Raw genomic sequence first — 21,242 nt, forward strand, 5'->3', positions numbered from 1 at the left:
CATATGTGCATATACATATATATATACACACACTATAAACATACGTACCAAAAAAAAAAAACCTTTAAAATCCGCTCTCACCTACATACATATGAGGGGGGCAATTGCCCCTCTGGACTTTTTTAGTTACACAATTCTTTTAAACAGGTGTCGCTCTCACGTTCTGAACGCGCTTTCGTTCAAATTCTCCCTACTTATTATAACTTAATTATGTTACTCTCACACTCCCGTTTTTGAATTTGTTTTCGCTCTCATTCCCTCTTTATGTAACTTAGGGGGCAAGAATAATATTTTTTAGTAATTTCAGGAGGCAATAGTAATATTTTACAGGTATATAACTAAAAATGAACAATTTAGTAAGACATATTAATAATAATAATAAAAAATCAACCCCTAACCATTAAGTGAGGGAGACAAAAATGATATTTTTTAGTAATTTTAGGAAGCAATAATAATATTTTAGGAGTCTATAACTAAAAAAGTCCCCCAATATTGCATAATAAATTACACAGAAATTTAAATTAGAACATTTTATAGTACCTAACAATTTAGAGACAATGAAAATTAAAATGATTTATAATCTTCAATTTATTCCTATTCCCCTTTTAATTATAAACAATATACTATTTTTTTTTTTTTTTTTGAAGTAGAAAATGACAAGTCTCTTCATCTAATCATTCCTAAGTATCTTTATTAGAAAAGGAAAATATAATTTTATGATCAATTGGGAATTTTTTTTTATAAAAAAAGTAAAATTGAGATTAAAAAAATATGAAAATTGTCCGAATCGTTGGATTTATCATTGTGTTCAAAATTTGTGTTCCAACTTTGGACTCTCTTCTCTCCTTCCACTTTTCCCCTCTAATCACTAACCTTGACATTCTTGCTATGCAAAAAATATAATAATAATAAAAACAATAATCACACTTCACTTATTCTCGTAAAATCTAAAATGGGAGCAAAAAAATTAACGCCACCGACGATAATATGGGACTCTTATTCGTTTGTAAATGGTTTGATTGGTAAATTTAGTGGAAGTGGAACCATGTACTAATAATACGTAGTTTTATAGTTGGGTTGGTGGGAGGAACATAACATGGGATCAAACTATCCACGTGACTTGCAAACAAGAATTCGTGGTGTGGTTCACCAATTAAATCTTCACCATTCAACTTTTGAGGCTGATCATATATATATAATTTTATTTGCTAAAAAAAAAATTGTAATATATATAAGTTTTCATAAGTTGTTTAAAGAATAATGAATCTTAGGGGGATATAAATTTACTTCAAATGTGACAATTATTATCATCATCTGTCTTTTGCTTTAAATTTTTATGAATTATCTGCAGAAACAACGATTAATAATAATATAATAAAAATTTTAAAACAAAATAATTAATAGCAAATTAAATATTTAGTAAAAAAAAAATAGCAAATTAAATGAAAGTGAGATCTTTTCTGAATTTTAATTCTTAAAACTTTTGTGGGACTCGCTAGAAGAGAAAATGGCATAGAAATTTTCCAAATTTGAAAAATTATGTTGGGCCAATAAATTAAAAATGAGGGGTTTTCTGAATTTTGAATGTTTTTTTTTGTATTTTTATGATTTTTTTTATAATTATTAAAAAATTATATAAAATATAAGAATAACAGAACATAGGGACAACTATCCCACTATAAATAACATGGCACGACTCCTAAAGAAGAAGATTTATCGAAATCAAGAGGCAATATATGAGTCCCCGTCTCTAAGCATCCAAGAGTCGAGGATTGCATAGCCCTTAATTTTGGCTACTTCCATAAGTGAAAGTTGCACCACACTCTAAGCTAAATATATATTCTTATGAACATCTTTAGTTTAATACCATAAAATAATTGTTAGTTAAGGATATAAATTTTAATTCAACAAGACTTTCAAGGGGTGTGGGGAAATCACAGCCTCTCTACCACAATACGAAAGATATTGAAACATGTTACCTTTTGATTCTAGTGAATGGTCCTTGGGGAGATCACATCATATAGAAGTTGCTTTGTAACTTTTAATTTCAATGAATTTGATTTGTTGTGAAAAAGAAAAAATCGATTTGAGTAATATGAAGGCATTAATTGATAATAATGTTAACCTACCACTTAATTAGTTTTAAAAACAGTGACAACTAGCCTTAAAAAAAAAAAAAATAGAAATAAAAATTAAATAATTTTCTTTAAGCTATGTCAGTTTGCATTAATACTTCCTGAAATCTTGGGAATTAGTTGGAGCGAAGCCCCAACTACCCAAATTAATCTTTAAAAAAATTTTAAAATGAATTTTAAAACAATTCGAATGGCTTTATAGTTTTAATGTCTTAGAAAATAGAATTCATGGAAAGAGAGAGACAAGGTTGAGTATCCCTTCTATCACATGGCATTTGAGTAAACAATCCATCAATCCCAACATCAACTGCCCCATTAATGTTCACGAAATGTGTCATTTCTTTCTTAATTAATTATTTAACAACCTTGTTTTTAAATAAATTATTTAATATTGTGATTTTAAAATAAATTACTCCGTATTTAATATTGTGATTAGTATGTAGATGTTTGACATCCTAGAGACTAATTTATAGTTGTGGTTTGGCTGCACACTATTTTTGTCACAAAACTTCTTTTCAAAATCAAACAAATTTGGCACTATATGGACTTTTTTTGGAAATATATGTAAAATTTGAGAGAAATTTGTATTTATTGATAATGTATATTAATAAATAATAATTTAAATACTTTATTCTTAAACACTATTTAAATAAATATCAATATTAACTTTTATTACTAAGGTCAAAAAGAAAATCAAAGCTTCGTTAAAAAAAAAAAAAATTTGATAAAGGGTGGCTAACAAACATGAGGCACGCACAATATACATACTACAAGAGTTATTCGCGTGCGACAACCCTCCAAGTGTTTGAACCTTGTAAAAGTATTTTCATTTTCTTAAATACTTCAGTCACATATTTGATACTTTTATTTGAGTTTTGAACATTAAAATGTAATATATTTTAAGTATATTGTTTTTATAATTTTAAAAAATAAAAATAAAAAAATAAATCTTAGTAAAGGAGTATTGAGATATAAATGACTAATTAGTGCAAAAACTTATGCAGGCAACATAATTATTTGTCATTATTACAAAGTATTAATTTGTATACAAATTTAATTAGTACAATGATATCACTTCAGATTTCGATTAAAATACTTACATTATAGGAATGCTTATGATTCGGCTTAATATCTCGGTGCTTATGATTCGGCTTAATCTCTCAGTTGGATATTTGAACTTATAAATTAAGAATATTACTTGTTTTTATACATTTCAAGATTTTACCACTGTATCCTTATCATGTCCATAATTAATTGTTGTGCGAATTTTATAAAATTTCTGTTACTTTTAAATTTTGATAATAAATTCCCAACCTGTTTTAAAAAATCCCTTACATTTTAAGAAGTGATCAAATTGTCCCAATATTCGTGTCTCACCCATTAATACATATGTGCAATGACAAATTGAACTTTATTATTTAATGTTAGATTTAAAACTAAAATAATAATAATAATAATAATTACAAAAATACCCTTTAATTACCATTTTCCCTCCGAAACTCACCCCTCTCTAAATTTTTTTTTTAAATTTAACATTAAATAGTTAGGTTAAATTTATTATTTAACAATTGGATTAACAGATCGGACGCGAATATTGGAGTAATTTGATCACTTTTTTTAGGAAGTAGAGGATTTTCTGAAATAAATTGAAAATTTATGATCAAAATTAAAAAATAGTGAGGATTTTATGGAATTAGCCCTTAATTGTTTAGCCCATATTTGTTGTTCACAAAACAAAATTTCTTTTGAGCCCTTCTTCAATCATCTGTTTGGATTGCGAGGACCGTCCATATGCGAGTATGGCCCACAAAACGGTCCCAAATTACTGTTTGTCCAATATCCGTTTTTCTGTAAGGATGTTGTAGTGGACCTTTCCATAATTTGTCAAGTAATTAATTAAATTTGGATGATATTAGTGGCGTCTGAACATTTTTTTTAAAATTTATTTATTTTGCTTTGTACCCTTCATTTTTTATTTTTTCATTTTAGAGTGTCACAAATTAATTGTTATTAATTTTAAGAAGTCAAGCAAATTAAATGCAATATTTTCAAAATTATATTTCGAATTTTTTAAAACTCTTTCAACTTGCATTAATTGTATATGCTTAAAAATCTTTCAACTTGCATTAATTAATATTTTAATTAAATTGGTGTTTATTATTTAGAGTTTTAAAAACAATTTAATAATTTGAAAAAAGAATAATGCATTAATTATATGTCTTTTTAAAATGTTATAAAATAAAATATATATAATTAATATGAAACGGAAGAAGTATAAAAAAATATTTTTGTAGTAAATCATTTCAACCAAAATGCAGGGCGTGGATGCCATTCCAATTGTAGATTCAATAGCGGCCGGCGTGACATCCCCTCAACATTTGGCAATAAATCTTTCTTTTGATAAATATACCTATTTTTTTTTTCCTAAATAAAACTGACTTATATATATATATACCTGTTAAAAAGTATATATATATTATTACTATTTAAAATTCTCTTATTTACTAAGTTACCAACAATAATGTCATTTCAATTTAAAAGTCAGAGTACATCTAGTGACAGGTACAAAGTTCTGTTTTTGACTACAAAATTTCCTAATAATGAATATTTAGCAACAGATGAGTTGTTCTGTAACTGCAAGCTCAAAAACAAGCAGTTGCTTATCAAAATAATAATACTAATAATAAAAGAGAAGTGATAGGTCCTTCGACCTCAACTGCTGACTTTTTCTCCGAATATAACGTCATTGGGAATGAGTCGAAAAGAAAGAGATGTTTACGAAATTTTGTTTTAAAAGTTCCAACGTGATCCAACCAGGTTGTATTCGGGGAATGAGTCGGCAATTAAAGTCGGAAGACCTATCATTTCTCATAATAAAATAAACAAACAAACAAAACAAGCAGTTGAGGGGAGAAGGCTAACAAACAATTATTCAAAGCAAACCCCTTCGAAATAGGGAGAGAAGTATAATATCACACATACTAAACATGGCCTGAAATGAACTCAACAGCAAACACAGAAAAATAAAAGAAGCTTTAATAATATTTCCTGTAAATCTGTAAACATCAATCAAAGATGCAAGTAAAAATCCGCCAATCAAAAAAAAAAATTACCGCGCATAAAAGTTATACAAATTAGTTATACTCGTGTAGTTCATCCTCGTATAAATGCAAGTATGGAGTTCATCGTATCCACATAAAGAAAGTCACTGCATCCTAATAGTCAGGTATTCATCCTCCCACTCTACTGAATCTGAAACAATAAAAAAGAATACATTTAGAACTCATCAATCCTCTTAACCAGAAAAGGAAAGCTAAAATGAACGACAATTTTGTAAAAAAAGTGCTACAGTGCTATGCTACAGTGATTTTATTAACAAAACACCCCTAAAAATAAAAAATCATTTACATTCAATGTTAAAATCCCATACGTAAGACCATCCTCACAAGTTCTAATGGGTCCGCATGCGCTTAACTGTAAGGAAATAGTCTCATTCGCATAGGTTCCGTTACACAAGAAAAAAGAAGTGTTTCTAAAGCAAAGAGCAGAACAATGTAACGGTAAATCTGTTCACACACTATTTCCATAGTATACAACTGGATAAATAGTACAGAATTGGTTTAAAGGGGCTTTGAAAGTTCTTGATCAATATATTGAATTGAAAGAAAAATATAAAAGGCCATTAGACTTTTCCTAATTAGATAAGGAATTTTTACTTGATATTTAGAAACTTGGGACTTTGACTAGCTAAACCTATCCAAACCATCCAGACCATATAAAATTAATCAATAAAACATACCTGGGCTCAAAATACAAAAAATTGAACTATACTCCATGTCTGTTTTAGTTATAAAACAACAAAAAAAACTAGAATTAAAGATTACAGACTCCATTTTCCATGAAATGTGCCAACCAAAGTCCTATTGACCTCATAACTTGGCTCAGAGAAGCGTAGAATTTGAGAAAGAGGGATTGGTCTGGCCGGAAGTTAGAGAGAAAAAGAAAGGAATAGATGAACGACGGAAAAAGAGAAAAGGAAAACAGGGAAGAAAGCTGTGGGCTCTGCCTCTCATCAGTTTCATTAACTTCTTCAACTGATTTTTGGTAGTGGAGCCATCTGTGAATTTCATCTTATTTCTACACGAATATGGTGTAAATACGAGTAATATAAATATAAATTATCATTTATAATGTTATTAAACAAGATAGTTAGAACTTGTGTTATAGAAGAGAAACCAAACTCCTGTGGGGACTTAATGACTTTACTGCCTGACAGCTAAATGAACAGACTGTCTAATGCTTTCCACCGACAACTTTGAAAAATCCAACTTTAATTACTTGTATTTTGGGGCCAACCACCTCTCATCTCTTGCTGCCCCTTTCCTTTCTAAGGTATGTAAGAACAGCACTGGAAAATGAAGTCACAAGTTCACCTTACATTTTTTAAATTGTTACACCTTGCATCTTTTCTTACTTTACAGGAAAACTTTAATAAAAGTAATTAAGTCAATCCAATGAATTAATGATGTCCCTGGGCATCTTATTTGCAATGGACTTGGTAGAGCTAGGTCACTCATACACTGTGACTGGATTAATACATTGCTTGGAAATGACATGTCCAACAATGATTGGTGGGGGTGATGTGTGTGTGTGTGTGTGATTTGAGACCTAAAAGTAATTGTCGTCTTCATACCTAAAAGTAATTGGAACCATAATGAATTCTCTTCCTATCACTATAATTTATGAAGAACTGTATATGTGGTCTTTCCTAATTAATTTTAGTTGATTATGTTTAAAAAAAAAAAAAAAATGGCAATCAAAAAGCTAGAACATAAATAGAAATAGCATATAAAAAGCAACAAAAAACCTAGGATTTAAATAGAAATAACATATAATAATTAAGATGCATTCGGTGTTCCAATCTAGAGTATACAAATCTTAAATTAAGTAACTATTAAAGCAAAGAACACATAATTAAAATACAACGCTTAGTTATACCTGCATAAGTATCTTCAGTAGATGAGACCTGCAAGATGAAGAAATTAAAAAAAAGTAAGATTAAATTAGACATAGAGATGTTAGCATAACTTATTAATCACAAAATTACGAGGGCAGAAGTGCTGCTTTATATGTTTTCTAATTTCTTCTAAAAATAGAATATGGATGGCATAGTTCATGATGCACCAAATTATACATCTATATTTATAAAAATGTTAGAATTTTTCAAGAAACCCTTTCAAGAATATGAATGTTAGCGAATGATTTGGAAGGCCTATTCCAAGCTAAATAAACAATGATTTGAAACCTTATGCATGGTTGGAAAAAAACCGTGACTGCAAGCACTATCTTTTAAGAACTATGATATCCTACTCTCATACATTGAGTATCTAATTGTGTGTAAAGTTAGGAGTTTGAATATTTTAAAATGTTTCATTGTATGAGTGTCCATAAATTGGATTCCAGAACAATTATTAAGTTCATAGTAAAAGGTTTGAAACTTTAGTTTCAGTTGAAATTTTAAGAACTTTAGAAGTAAACAAATTTCTAGAAGCTCAAGTAAATTAAGAAAATGATCCAAAACTATGCCATACTCGCATATATTATCAAGAATCTTTTACCAGCCCCAAAAGTAGAATATGAGGATTGTAATTTAATATTTAATTGGACAAATCATATGAAAAAGCCCGAGCATCAACATAGAGCGACGTATAGTGGCTATAGATATGACTTTCAATTCTACTCCCAAAGCGCAAATACGTTATTACGAAATGCAAAGCTATTGTAATCTCAGTAGAATATGAGGATTGTAATTTAATATTTAATTGGACAAATCATATGAAAAAGCCCGAGCATCAACTTAGAGCGATGTATAGTGGCTACAGATTTGACCTTCAATTCTACTCCCAAAGCGCAAATTCGATATTACCAAATGCAAAGCTATTGTAATCTCAGTAGAATTTTAGACAATTTCCAATAACACAGGACACACGAGAGTCATTGTTATTGTCTTAGTTTTCTAAGTGTGTTTTTATCCTTGAGGATATGCAGAACACCAATATAAAATAAATATAAAGCATATACAAACAAAAGCTCACGAGTTTATCTGTTTAAATTTAGTCTATTATATAAATTAGACAAGAAAATTCAACACGGGAGGTTCAAGATACATGAAATATAGATATTTTTATAATTCTAATTTAACCTCTAAGAAACTCAGATTATAACTCAAAATGAGTTAATTGCAGAGCAGCTGTAAACCCCTTAAAACAGGCCTGTGCTTATGAAATGATTAATATGAGCTTCTGCTTTTTCAATTATTTCATGTTTTCTTTAATGTTCAGATTTCCCAGTTTTCTCACTATATTTATAGGCAGACATCTATCAATCCTTCGCGAATGAACTGAAAAAGCCTCAAAACCAGATGCAAAAGCTTCAAAATATGCAAAAGGAAGGCTTGCTAATAAACAAGGGGCCTTTTGTAGTCGTAGAGTGGGCAAGGAGAGTTTCGGGAATCTATTCTTGCGCACAATATGCAGAACACCAATATAAAATAAATACAAAGCATATACAAACAAAAGCTCACGAGTTGATCAGTTTAAATTTAGTCTATTATATAAATCAGACAAGAAAATTCAACACAGGTAGTTCAAGATACATGAAATATAGATATTTTTATAATTCTAATTTAAACTCTATAAGAAACTCCGAGATTATAACTCAAAATGAGTTAATTGCAGAGAAGCTGCAAACCCCATAAAACAGGCCTGTGCTTTATGAAATGATTAATATGAGCTTCTGCTTTTTCAATTATTTCATGTTTTATTTAATGTTCAGATTTCCCAGTTTTCTCACTATATTTAAAGGCAGACATCAATCAATCCTTCGCGAATGAACTGAAGAAGCCTCAAAACCAGATGCAAAAGCTTCAAAATATGCAAATGGAAGGCTTGCTAATAAACAAGGGGCCTTTTGTAGTCGTAGAGCAGGCAAGGAGAGTTTCGGGTTTCTATACCTGAGGCAGGCTGCTACACGACGGTAGGGTTATAACAAGCAAGGCCAAATAAAAATGTTTTAGATTTAGCATTGGTAATAGCTAGGCGTGGGATGCAGATAGGATGATGATAAGACAATCTCATAATTGTCTTCTAATATCAACGTTGTCTGCTCTTATCTCACTCTCAGGTAATAAAAGGGCAGGAGAGGGAGGAGTGGCCTAGCTCTACTAATAATAAGCACCAAGCAAAGGGCCGAAAAACAGAGAACCTTAATAATAAGCACCAAGCAAAGGGCAACAAACAAGGAAAGCCAGCATGTTATGCCTTGTACTTATGTGCTACATCTTGCCATTTCTGTCCCCAAACTTGCCCATTCATCCTCAGACCCTTGTTACATTTCATAGGCCTAAATGTCTCCTCAACATTATTACACCAATATTCCTAAGCCTAGTAAGTACAAAAATAATACTAGTACCAAGAAAAGGGCAAGAAACAGAGGCAAAAACCCAACCAAAATGGCAAGACACCGAGACAAATAACATAGAGAAATGCAACTGAGTTCTTTCCAAATTTAAAAAAAAAAAAAAAAAAAAAATCAGTTGCTCAAACCAGACTTTGAGGCATGTTAGAGACTACAATATATGTATAAATTAAACTTGAATAAATATGGGCTTAGTGTAGACCCTTGGTGCAAACCCACGTTAATAGAAAAAAAATCACGTAGTGCAAACTCTAATTTCAATAATATATACACAAATTATAAGATATACAAATGTGTATATACAATTATATATTCTACCTATACTACTTTTCCTTTTCATTTTTCTTAATGAATTGATTCAACAAGTTTGTAAGATCATCATAGCTTTACAAGGAATAAGAACCAAAGAAGAATGCTTAGAAGTCAATTTAGAATGAGGAAGTTTTAGTAGCATATTAGAAGGCCACCAATGTTCTAGTAATATTCAAGATGCATTTAATTTCGGTCCACCACAACGTTACCCTTATTGTATGCTATATAATAACCAAATAACAAATATGTTCTACCAACAAGATTAATCAGGGAATTCATGTAAACAACTGCAATTCCTAACCCCAATGTCTAAATCAAACAATTCAGGGGCCGGAAACCTCCATAGATTCGCAATAAAAAAAAAAAAATGCATAAACTAGAATTTCATGTCACAACACAATTAGTAATGCAAGATATTATAACTAATGAAACCTTACGGGGGCAAATGTGACTCTGCTTAGCAGTGGCATTCGGAAACGTGTTATAGCACTCGTCGCAATCAAATCCTTTGTGATATCGGGCGCGTTTGCCCAATCCAACGGGCTTGCCATCGTTGCCTCTCTTAATAAACCCCGGCAGAGGATAATGGACGGATATTTGTGCCTTTCAGCCTTTTTCTTGGTAGGACTGCGTTAGCTCGTCATCGGAGTTGTCGTCAATATGAATACGGAGAAGGTGGCTCGACCCTTTGTTTCACCAGCAAAAAGAAAGGCACACATATTTTATTCGGAAATTGCTATTTGCCTTGAAGGTTTTGATTAGATCGAAAGTAGCTTCTGGAAGAATGGTCTGTCTGGTCAGCAGGACCCGGTTCTTGATGGTGGGAGTGGTTCAGATCCAATTTCTTGAAGGTTTTGATTAGATCGAACTTTCAAGAAATTAGATCTGAACCTGTTCTGCTGACCAGACAGACCATCCTTTCAGAATTTACTTTCGATCTAATCAATTCGTTCAAGGCAAATAGCAATTTTCGAATAAAATATGTGTGCTTTCTGTTTGCTGGTGAAACAAAGGGTCGTGGAGTGGTTTGACACAGGCCACCTTCTCCGTATTCATATTGACGACAACTCCGATGACGAGCAACGCAAACCTACCAAGAAAAAGGCTGAAAGGCACAAGTAACCCTTCATCGACCACTTTAGGAACCTCCTCTTCCTGCTGACCAGACAGACCATCCTTCGAGAACCCTTCATCGACCACTTTAGGAACCTCCTCTTCAGCATTAGGAACCTCCTCTTCAGCTTCACCAGACTCGACTTGAGGATCCACCGAATCTTCATCGACCTCTACCTCTTCAGCATTTGGAAACTTCTCTTCATCAGACTCGAGTTCAGGATTGGCAGATGACCCATTCGCGATCGGATCAAATCGCTTTGGAATTGCCGTCACGAGCTTGGTTTGCATTTGGAGGCAAACCTTGGAAACCGGGTACTCCAGGACCTTGAAAACCCGGTTTGAGGGAGAGAGAGAGAGAGGGGCTGGGAAATGCCACTCTAGCATTTCGAAAATTGGGGTTGGGCCTGGTCAGAAGATTGCAATGGTAGGTGATTGCAAGGGAACTCATGTCTCTGCACTGTTCTAGGGTTACTGTCTGCTGTGATGCCTGAAATAACAATAAATCTTGTCAGCAACAGAAAATGGATAAAAGGTCAGTTTTGCCCCTTGTAATGCCTGAAATAACAAGTAAAGTAAGACACTGCTTACCAAGTTGGACGACCATCATTACAGAAAAGATATGTAGGATTATGATATGTAAAAAGAATCTATGTCAGATATTGATACACATTAAGGAAGGAGATTGTAATTTACCTTAAACGTTATTTACAATATCTGGTGGGGGCTTGCAATGTGATATACTTGAGGGCCATTTCCGTAATGGAAGATACTGACATTAATTTTAGATTTTAGGTATTATGGATTAGAGTTAAATTTATAACTGATATGGAAAATATTGTTTTTATTCAGAAAACAACTAAATAAACAACTGATATGGATTAGAGTTAAATTTATAACTGATATGGGAAATGCCACTCTAGCATCTATAAAGTAAATAAACGACTACCTTTTTCAATATAGAAGAAGTGAAAAAGGTATTTTAATTTAAATAAAAAGGTAGAATTAAATTGTATAATAAGAAGAGAAGAAATAAAAAAGGTATTTTAATTTAAATAAAAAGGTAGAGTTAAATTGTATAATAATATACTATTATACTTATAAAGTATAACATATATACTGGTATTTGTATATATGAGTAAGCAAAATTCTTGGCATAATTAATGAATAAATTAATAATTTTGCTTATCAATAATTTGACATCACATTTTTAATGGAACGATAGAAAAAACATTTGAATACGTTTTTTACTTTTTCATTTTTTTGTCAAAATCTCACGTTGATGCTACATAATTTTGAATTATTTTTTTCTTAATTTTGAAAATAGAAATAAAAATAGCTACAAAAAAACATATCTTATTTCAATTTTGCTTATAATTCGTCGATTCACGTGTTATTACTAATTTGTGACAACCATTATTCAAGAACAGCCTGAACGCTCCTAACTCAAAGCTTACTTTGATAACAAATCTTTGTTCAAGCTTAGGCAAAGCATTAGAAATTGGCCCAAAGTTTGTAAGACCAACTTAATACAATAGCTCAGTTTGACATTGTTGGGCTAATTGGTTGGTATTGGGCTCAATTACCCAAAGCCCGAAACTGATTCAACCAAAGCAAAATAAATTTACCATGTCCCATGATCTCCCATATATCTATAAATTACGTACTCATCCATGAGTAGTACTCTCCAATAACGGTTGATATGGTTCAATCTTATATTAACACACGATTTTTAGTTATTAATTAAAAAAGTTGAAAAGAAAAATGAATGGAAGCCGGGGGTTCAATTTTCTTATTTATTACTTTTCTAATTTTGTAATTAAATGATATGTGTGCATTTGTGATTGAACCACATCAACAGTCTAGGTAAGTATTGTCCATATAATTATTGGAAAATAAAGAATCTACACAGGCAAAAAAAAAAAAAATCTACAATCATTGTCAAAAATTTAATTTTTTTAATCTCGAAATAAAAGAATAAAATTAATTCTGAAATGTCATCATTCGCAAAAAAACATGTTCCTTTGCATGAACTTAATTAGTTTAAAATCAATAATAAGACATGTTTGGCATGTGTTTTGTTTTTGGTATGAACAATGAAAAAAATATGTTTTGTGAAAAATGTTTTGTTTTGTACAGTATTGAAATGTTTCGTGAATAGTGCCCAAAAATCGAAACACTAATTTGGTGACAATCGATACTGTAGCGATGAACAGTAATACATATATAAATTTAAAAAGCTCTTAAATGACATTTTTAAAATAACAATTATATTTTTCAAAATTGCAACATTTTTTTACTTCAAAGAATCTTGCAATAAATAGACGTTACCAAACATATTTCTGATTACTATTCAAATTACTCTATAACAAAACATGTTTCTGATTAAAACAAAACGTCAAAAATAAAACGACGAACCAAACAGGCCTAGCTTTGGTGTATCACTCTATATTTTGGTGAAAATTTTGCCAAAAAATAATGCAAAATTGATAAAATATCAAAACCAGTAATATGCTTATCCTTATCTGTCTCCACACGTATCCACATTTATAACCATCAAGCTTTAGTAACATGCTTTTGAATGATTTCACATGTATTATGAAGAATTCCAATCAATGTTTGTATAGTGAGGCCTCTTCTACTATTCAACTCACTGAGATGCGAAAGAATTTGCTAGCAAATCTTGAGAGGACTCAAAATTCAAAGTGGGATTTAATTTTCTGAGCATAAAGTGGGGCATTGATAATCTAGCGCCAGAAAATCCCAAAACACATATGCAATGGACAAGCAACTTAAGTTCAAATACTAGGAAAAGGGGTTGGAATTTTACACTTTGGGGAAAAACAGGCCCAAAACAAACCACATGAATGAAAACTCTCTCTCTCTCTCTCTCTCTCACACACACACACACACGTGTAGATGATTGCATAGATAGAAATTGAAAGAACAGTTGTATTTAAGGGGAGAAAAACTTCAATACGTCAAGAATATTCTATTCCTAATGACATGATATTACTCACCAATTAGACACTGACACGTAATGATATGACTCGGTAAAATAGTTGTATTTTTATTTATGTGATAATATATAATTAGCCGATGACAGAATACGCGAGTAAATGTGATGCAATATGTTGAAACCATGTTCCGGGTACATTTTAGAAGAAAAAAAGGTAAATAAATTTGTTGATGTTCAAGTTTTGGATCTTGGTGGGAAAGGATGCCAAAAACTATGGATAAAAAATGACAAACAACCATTATGGTTTTCCCTTTCCTAATAAGTCTTTTAAATTGATTTTGAATGGAAGGTTGATATTTTATCTGAACCATATATTCTTTTGAGGCTTAAACTAGATGTTAGAGAGTTGGAAATCAACCAACCATCCAAGCCAAGCCACGATTGGAATGTGGAATAGAAGGTGAAATGACTTAAATAGGGATTTTGTTAGTTAAGTATAGAATGATCTAAAAAAAAAAGCCATGAGGACTATAGCTTCCGTTTGGAAATTATTGATTAAAACTAATTATCTGTCACACCAATTTTGTACATAAATTTTTTGAGGAAGGGTATCTCTTAATTTCCTCAATTTCGAGGTAATATGCACATTTGGAAAATTGTAGAATGATATGCCAGGCAGAAACTCTACAAGAGTTAGCATTATAACAATTCAATTTGTGTATTTTCAAAACAAAGCATGAAATTAATTAATTTTAGAAAATCTCCCTATCACAATCATACAAATTCTTAAGACCACCACATATTTATGAGTCTTAGTCTTTTATAGTACGGTTATTGTATTCGATGGTCCACATCACTCACATGTACATTTAACGGTAGTGATGGACCTAGAAACTTGTTTTAGTGGGGGGCGATTTTAAATAGTTGTGGAGGCGTGAGTGAGAGAAAAATAATAATAATAAAAAAAAATCAATAGGGGCAAAGAAAAAAGTTATGGGGCATTTATATAATTATTCAATATTTTCTAGGTAAAAATAAATAATTTAAAAATTCCAGTGGAGACAAAGGATAAAGCTATGTGGGCATTTATATAATTACCTAAGAATTTTTAGATAAAACTATAAAAATTTAAAATTCCAGTGGGGTGAGTGTCCCCACTAAGCCTCACAGGGGTCCATCCCTATTTGACAGTCCACTTCATTATTCGTGTGAGTGCCAATAATTTGGACCATCGATATAGTGCAAACACAATAAGGCACAACCATGGTAATATTGAAATTTTCAATCAAAATAATACATGCTAGAGAAAAATTAGTTATTAGATTGAACATCTCATTGTTGGTTTGATTGTGGAGCATATGGGAGGCTCATATTCTATGAAAATAGTTTTGTTTTTTTTTTTTTTTAACCAAATAAAAACTATGGTCCTGATTGCACTTTTATTTTTGTGAGCCTCCTCCACATGCATGGAAAGCCATGAGCTATAATAATCCACAAAAGCACAAAAAAGTGGGGACAAAGAATTTAATATTACACCACCAAATGACTTAAAATCTTAAGAGACACGTGACTCACCGACCATTAAAGTTGCATGTATGAAAAAAGTCTGCCGAAGGCTTCTTGACGGATAGTTGAGTAACAGAACTTCCTTCTTCTAGTACCACATAGCAACAGATCTTCTTTACAGCCCTTTTTCTGGTTGGGCATGTATTTGGCATACTTTTAAAATTCAAAGTCGATGAGGTTTATCATGCCCTTTGTGGGTGGAGGGAGGGAGAGAGGGAGAGAGTATAGTCTTGCATGCTAACGGTTTCTTAACCTGTACGAATGGCGGGATTTTGAGGGGCCACTTGTAAAGTCAGATATTATTAGACACAAAAATATTCTGTTTTAAATAATATGTGGTGTGGGTCCTAGTGAAATCCAAAAAGTTTATGCAACGTGGCCAAGTTTTACATTTAGAAATTGGCACTATTACCTTTCACTAAAAATATAGTTAGGGTGAGTAGGGATCGTCCCAATGGATTGAGGGTCGCACTAGGCTGAGGAATCAAAATTAGGATTAGTAGATCGAGTGATCAAAATAGTAGTTAGTTGGTTGAATTAAAGTAGATACAAATTAAACTAAAATGAACAATAATGCAATAGAGAGAATAGAAAAGAGAGAGAGAGATCTTGGGGTTTAGAGGTCACCACTAAACATAACTTTTCTACACCTTTAATGAATGATTAATGAGGGGAAGAACATGTATTGCAACAAAGTATGTGTGTGTGGTTGTTCCAACAAGCATGAATGACAAATTAAGCATATATTGTCTAATAACATGGATATATTGTCTAACAATATGGTGAATAGCACAACATATCAAATTAAGCCATTAATCATTTTTTTAAGCTCACAACCAAACACATCACAAGGTTAGAGAAATATGTTACTTGTTTTCATAAGTATAGAACATCAACAATAAGCATGGATTGTCCTCCCATTTAACAACTATACTACAACTAAGCTAATGACATGAAACTAAACTAAGGGATAGGTACAATCCATCAAGAAATGAGTATGAACCATCAAATAAACCACAAGAACATGACATTAAGCACTATGTTTTGACAATCTCTAGATCTATAGTATCAATACACATTGACATGCATCAATAACACAAGAAATAGAGACAAACACATGAACATCTATTCTAGCATACATAGACATATGGATAGAATGAAATGATCAATTGGAATCATTAAATCACTTAAATCATTGAATAAACAAGATATATATATATATAAAAGTGTCAAGACATGAATCACAATACAAATCCCCTCAAAAATACATAAATCAAGAAGTAGAAAGCATGCTTAGGACTAACTCTAGCCCCAAGAAGATGTCTAGCCACTCATGGATGATGTCCTCCAACCCTCAAGGGCAAGCTCCATGGAAGAAATCTGCTCCTTGGTTGATGAAAAGTCTCCAATGGTGTCTCTAGCCTCCTCCTCTCATTTTCTTCCTCCCTAAGTATATGTATCAAAGTATAACAAAAGGCTCCCTCAAAAAGTGGCTCATATTCCTTATATAGGTAGGTCAAAAATCACCCCAAATGAGCTGGGCTTGTACACCAATAATCCTCTAATGATTGGATATGAGATAACTTTTAATGAGCTGGAATTTGGATTTTTCTCGGGATTTGGGAGGTTCGATCGATCGAACTTGAGGTACGATCGATCAAACATGGCTGAGATCTATCGAATTTAAGTTAGATCGATCCTCAATGGCAGCGCCTTTTTGGATAAAAACAAATCTGAGATATTTTGAAGATATTTTTGGGAAAAGGACAAAAGTGGTTGGTAGGGTGGTACAACTGGATAAGATTAATCATTTGGATAAGAACAAGATGGTTCGATCGATCAAAGAATAAGGTTGGATCGATCGAACTTTGAGATTTTTGAATAGGAACAAACATGGCTCAGATCCATCTTGAAGTGCTGAGATCGATGAAAGTTGGATCGATTGAACTTTTCTTGAGATCGATCGAAGTTGCTGAAATTCCACCATTTGCTTCATTTTTGCTCTACTTTGCTCATTTCTTTGATTCATCCCAGAATTGCTTCAATTATGCTCTTATTTGGCCGAGTTAGCTTGTTTTGGGGATAAGTACCTGAAAATGGAAATAACACGAAATCAATACAAAACGGTAAAATAAGATAGATAAAGATTTTAGAATACCTAAGCTTAAGGGGTTTAAATACGCACTTTTTAGCACTCATCACACCCCCAAACTTAAATATTACTAATCCCTAGTAATGAACTAGAAAGTAAAGGAATGAAATAAACAACTATACAACTATGATTCTGAAAAGCAATAAATGGATAACGCCACTTTCGTAGGGAACACGATTACACTTAACATATGCAGCAAGCCTTTTAAACCCCTAGGTTACCCCTAGTGGACGAGTGAAATCTCATGAGGGTTTTCAGAAATGATACCTACAAACATTAAACTCATTCTCACAAAAGAGGCATCAATATTGCAAATAAGCATTGGGAGAAAATTACCTCAAGTATGCAATGTTTCAAACATTTCTAAGCAATCTCCCAAAATTTCAACATCAAGCAAACAAATATGGTCCTCCACACATCAGGAAAATGATCATGCAAATCAAAACAACTCTAGAATCCTTTTTGAGTGGACCGGCATCAAGCATGTTGCTATCTGAGCCAACTAAAGAAATGATCACATCCTTACCCTCAAACTAGCACACAAATCTAGTACCGATCATCAAGACAAAAAGTGAACCTTTTATTAAAGCTTTATTGTTCTAGGTGCGCTTATTCTTTTCACTCAATTTTTATTTTTATTTTTATTTTTTATAGGATCAAAGATGGAAGCATGGTGCAATATGTTAATCTATTAAGCTTTCTAGCGATCCATGAGGTCGAGCGTTAGGTCAATCACTCCCAAACCAGACGGCTTCAGGATATTAAACGTTCAAACACCCCTAAGGACTTACAAGCTCAAATCAATTAGGCTATAAATCAAAACAACCTCCATCTAATCATTTCTCACTTCTCACCTTTTGGGAGAAGTCCTCACTTTTTATTGCTTTTGCAACTTTTTATTTTATTTTATTTATTTATTTATTATTTTTTTTAACCTAGAGTTTGGTCCCTCCACCTTTCGGCGCGAGAAGTTTAGTGCTTGATGAGGCTAGAATCCCGGCTACTTAGTGAAAAAGGGGTTGTTATCCACCTTTATCAAGAATGAAAGCTTTCAATGCACTACTAGCTCAATTGGGATATAACCAATTCAATAATCAACAAAGCATGTACCCCACAAATGAATGTTAGTGTGCGTCTGTGCTAGTGTAGAATACTAAAGTGAATCTCAAAACAATCACAAAATCAAAATGATGTGGACCACAAGTGTAAGCAAGATATCAATTTTTCAAAAAATTTACTCCTAAATGGCATCCACAAGGCATATAAGGAGTATTGGACTCTCAAGTCAAGCAATTTTTAAATTTTAAGCAATATAGTCCTCAAAAGATCAAAATCATAGCTAATCATGGACCAATCATAGAAAATCCCTCAAATACACAAGTCATGCTCAAAATTTTGAATTTAAAAACAAACACTGTAAAGCACTATTACCTCCAAACTTAAATGGTACAGTGTCCTCAATGTGCAAAGAGAACAAAAGGAAATAGTATACTAGTGCAATTAAGGCAAAGAATGGCTGGGACTGAAGTATCCAAAGTGGGTGGCATAGCCCCCCCCAGTAATACCCCTGGTTTTCAAAAGGATAAAAAGAGAATTTAATTTTGTGACTTAGGTGGTTTATTTGCTTAGTTGATTTTTATGTGAAATTATTTTAAATTAATTGGTTAATTGTTATTATGTATTTGTTTTATTAATTGGTTAACTGTAATTATTTGTTGGTTGGTTTTATTTTAGTTTAATTGTTTAAATTGAATTTGTTTTAATTTAATTGTTGTCTGATTATTGATGTTTTAATTGACGTGTATTGGGTAGCTTATATTTGGTAGTTTTATTTGGTAGCTTTTAAAATTTGTTTATTTTTTTTTTCTTCTTTGTTTTATTTACTTCTTTGAATTAGGGTTTTATGTCTTATGTTTTCACGTTGGGTTATGAAGTTAGGTTAGCCGACTTTTAGGTTGTATTGGAATTAGACGTAGGTTTTACAGAAGTCTATATATATAGAACATTATGTCTACAAGGGTTTTGGGTGAGACATATTTTTCACGTATTAGAGAACAGAGAAAATAGATAGGTGAGGGGAAAAATATGAGGGGAAACTGGGAGAGGTTTCCAGCGATGGATTGAAGCTCCTGTCAAGTAGTGAGGTTGTCGGTAGTCGTCCGTTCGTCGAAAACTCCATAGACGGCGTTGTAAGGTTTCAAAACGAAATCTAAAGGCAAGTTTCAGACTACCTCTTTCCTGTAAACTTGTGTTTTGTGCATTCTTTATGGTCTCCAGGGTTAATTCAACTTTAAAACTAATGGTTGATGCATATGTAATAGACTATAACTTGTTGTGTTTAAAGAACTGGAATCGGTTTTATGCCTACTGTGTTTGTTTATGAATTGAGACTTGTGTAAGTTAATTCATAGTGGAAGGTGAAGAGTTTCTGGGACTTTAGGAACTTAGACGGAACCCTAGGAATGTAATTAAACTTTACAACGATTATTTATGCATAATGAACCAAGTTGAAATTTATTTTCACATTTTGGGTTTCTGAAATTGTTCTTTGCTTCAACTGTTGCGGCTATGATTTAAGCTTCTGTAAATCAAATCCTAAGGGGATGTGAGGAGATTCTAGGACTGTGTAGATGTAAATTAGACACTAAGAAGTTTAAAAACAATTGGGACAGTGACTGGAAACTTCGCCGGAAGCGAAGAGGATGAACGGACGAAGCAGAGACAAGCAGAGACGGCTCTCAGGGAGAGAGCCGGCTCCCTAATGATGGGAGCCAGCTCCCATGAAGAGAGAGCCGGCTCTTCATGAGGAAGAGCCGGCTCTAGAAGCTTAGGAGCCGGCTCCAAGGGTTTCCAGAGCCGGCTCCCTTGGTTACTAACACCTACGGGTGTTTTCAGAGGGGTTTTGGGTTTTAGGGGCTTGTAAAAGGTTTTTGGAAAGTTGTGGGATGTTTTTCAAGGTTTAAAATTTACCTATTTAAACATGGAAATAGTTAGGATAAGTTAGTGTGCTAATCTTAAAAGGTGGATCATGAAAAAAATAAACATGTGATTATGCATACTGTTAAGGAAGGAGGAAGGATGAAGTTGTTAATTTGTTTAGCAACCTAAACGAACTGTGAAATTTCTTATTTGATGTTATATAACGGATGTATATAACTTAATAAAGACCAAAAAGATTGGTTTAGGATATGGTTATTGACCACATGAACTTTAGATGTTGAGTTGCATGCTGTCGGGAGTTGTAGAAGCTTTTGTTGCTAGTTTTGATTTAGTGATCTAAATGGACTGGTCTAGAATTTCATATAATGTGCTCAGCTCATATTTTCTGTGTATCATTATGTTATACTCTGGGATTAGTGGAGGATGAATTTGACGTCATGAAATTTAAATGTTATTTTGCATGCTGTTAAAGACTGAGGAGGATTTAAATTGCTAGGCTGTTCTAGTAAGTTAAAATAAACCAATATGGAAGTACTGGTGGGGAATTTTAATATAATATGTTCAGGTTAAAATTCTGAATATTATTATG

The 21,242-nt window shown here is 32.3% G+C and overlaps 1 protein-coding gene across 2 annotated transcripts; it reads right to left on the reverse strand.

The window, feature by feature from the left end:
- Positions 1-5,153: 5,153 nt before the first annotated feature.
- On the reverse strand, positions 5,154-11,501 carry LOC132311892 (uncharacterized). Of its 2 annotated transcripts, none has more exons than XM_059810038.1 (4): positions 11,047-11,501; positions 10,361-10,526; positions 7,134-7,161; positions 5,154-5,387 (listed from the first exon to the last, which is right to left on the reverse strand). In XM_059810038.1, the coding sequence occupies exons 1-4, from the start codon at positions 11,421-11,423 to the stop codon at positions 5,341-5,343; spliced, it is 618 nt and encodes a 205-aa protein (XP_059666021.1). In that variant the 5' UTR covers positions 11,424-11,501; the 3' UTR covers positions 5,154-5,340. The 2 variants fall into 2 exon arrangements, with proteins under 2 accessions (XP_059666021.1, XP_059666022.1); XM_059810039.1 differs by having other exon boundaries at positions 5,340-5,387; positions 10,356-10,526.
- Positions 11,502-21,242: the final 9,741 nt, after the last annotated feature.

The sequence above is a fragment of the Cornus florida genome, unplaced genomic scaffold (genome assembly GCF_030987335.1).
Source record: "Cornus florida cultivar Cherokee Brave unplaced genomic scaffold, ASM3098733v1 CherokeeBrave_3.0.0_Hap2_Chr06, whole genome shotgun sequence".
NCBI lineage: Eukaryota > Viridiplantae > Streptophyta > Magnoliopsida > Cornales > Cornaceae > Cornus > Cornus florida.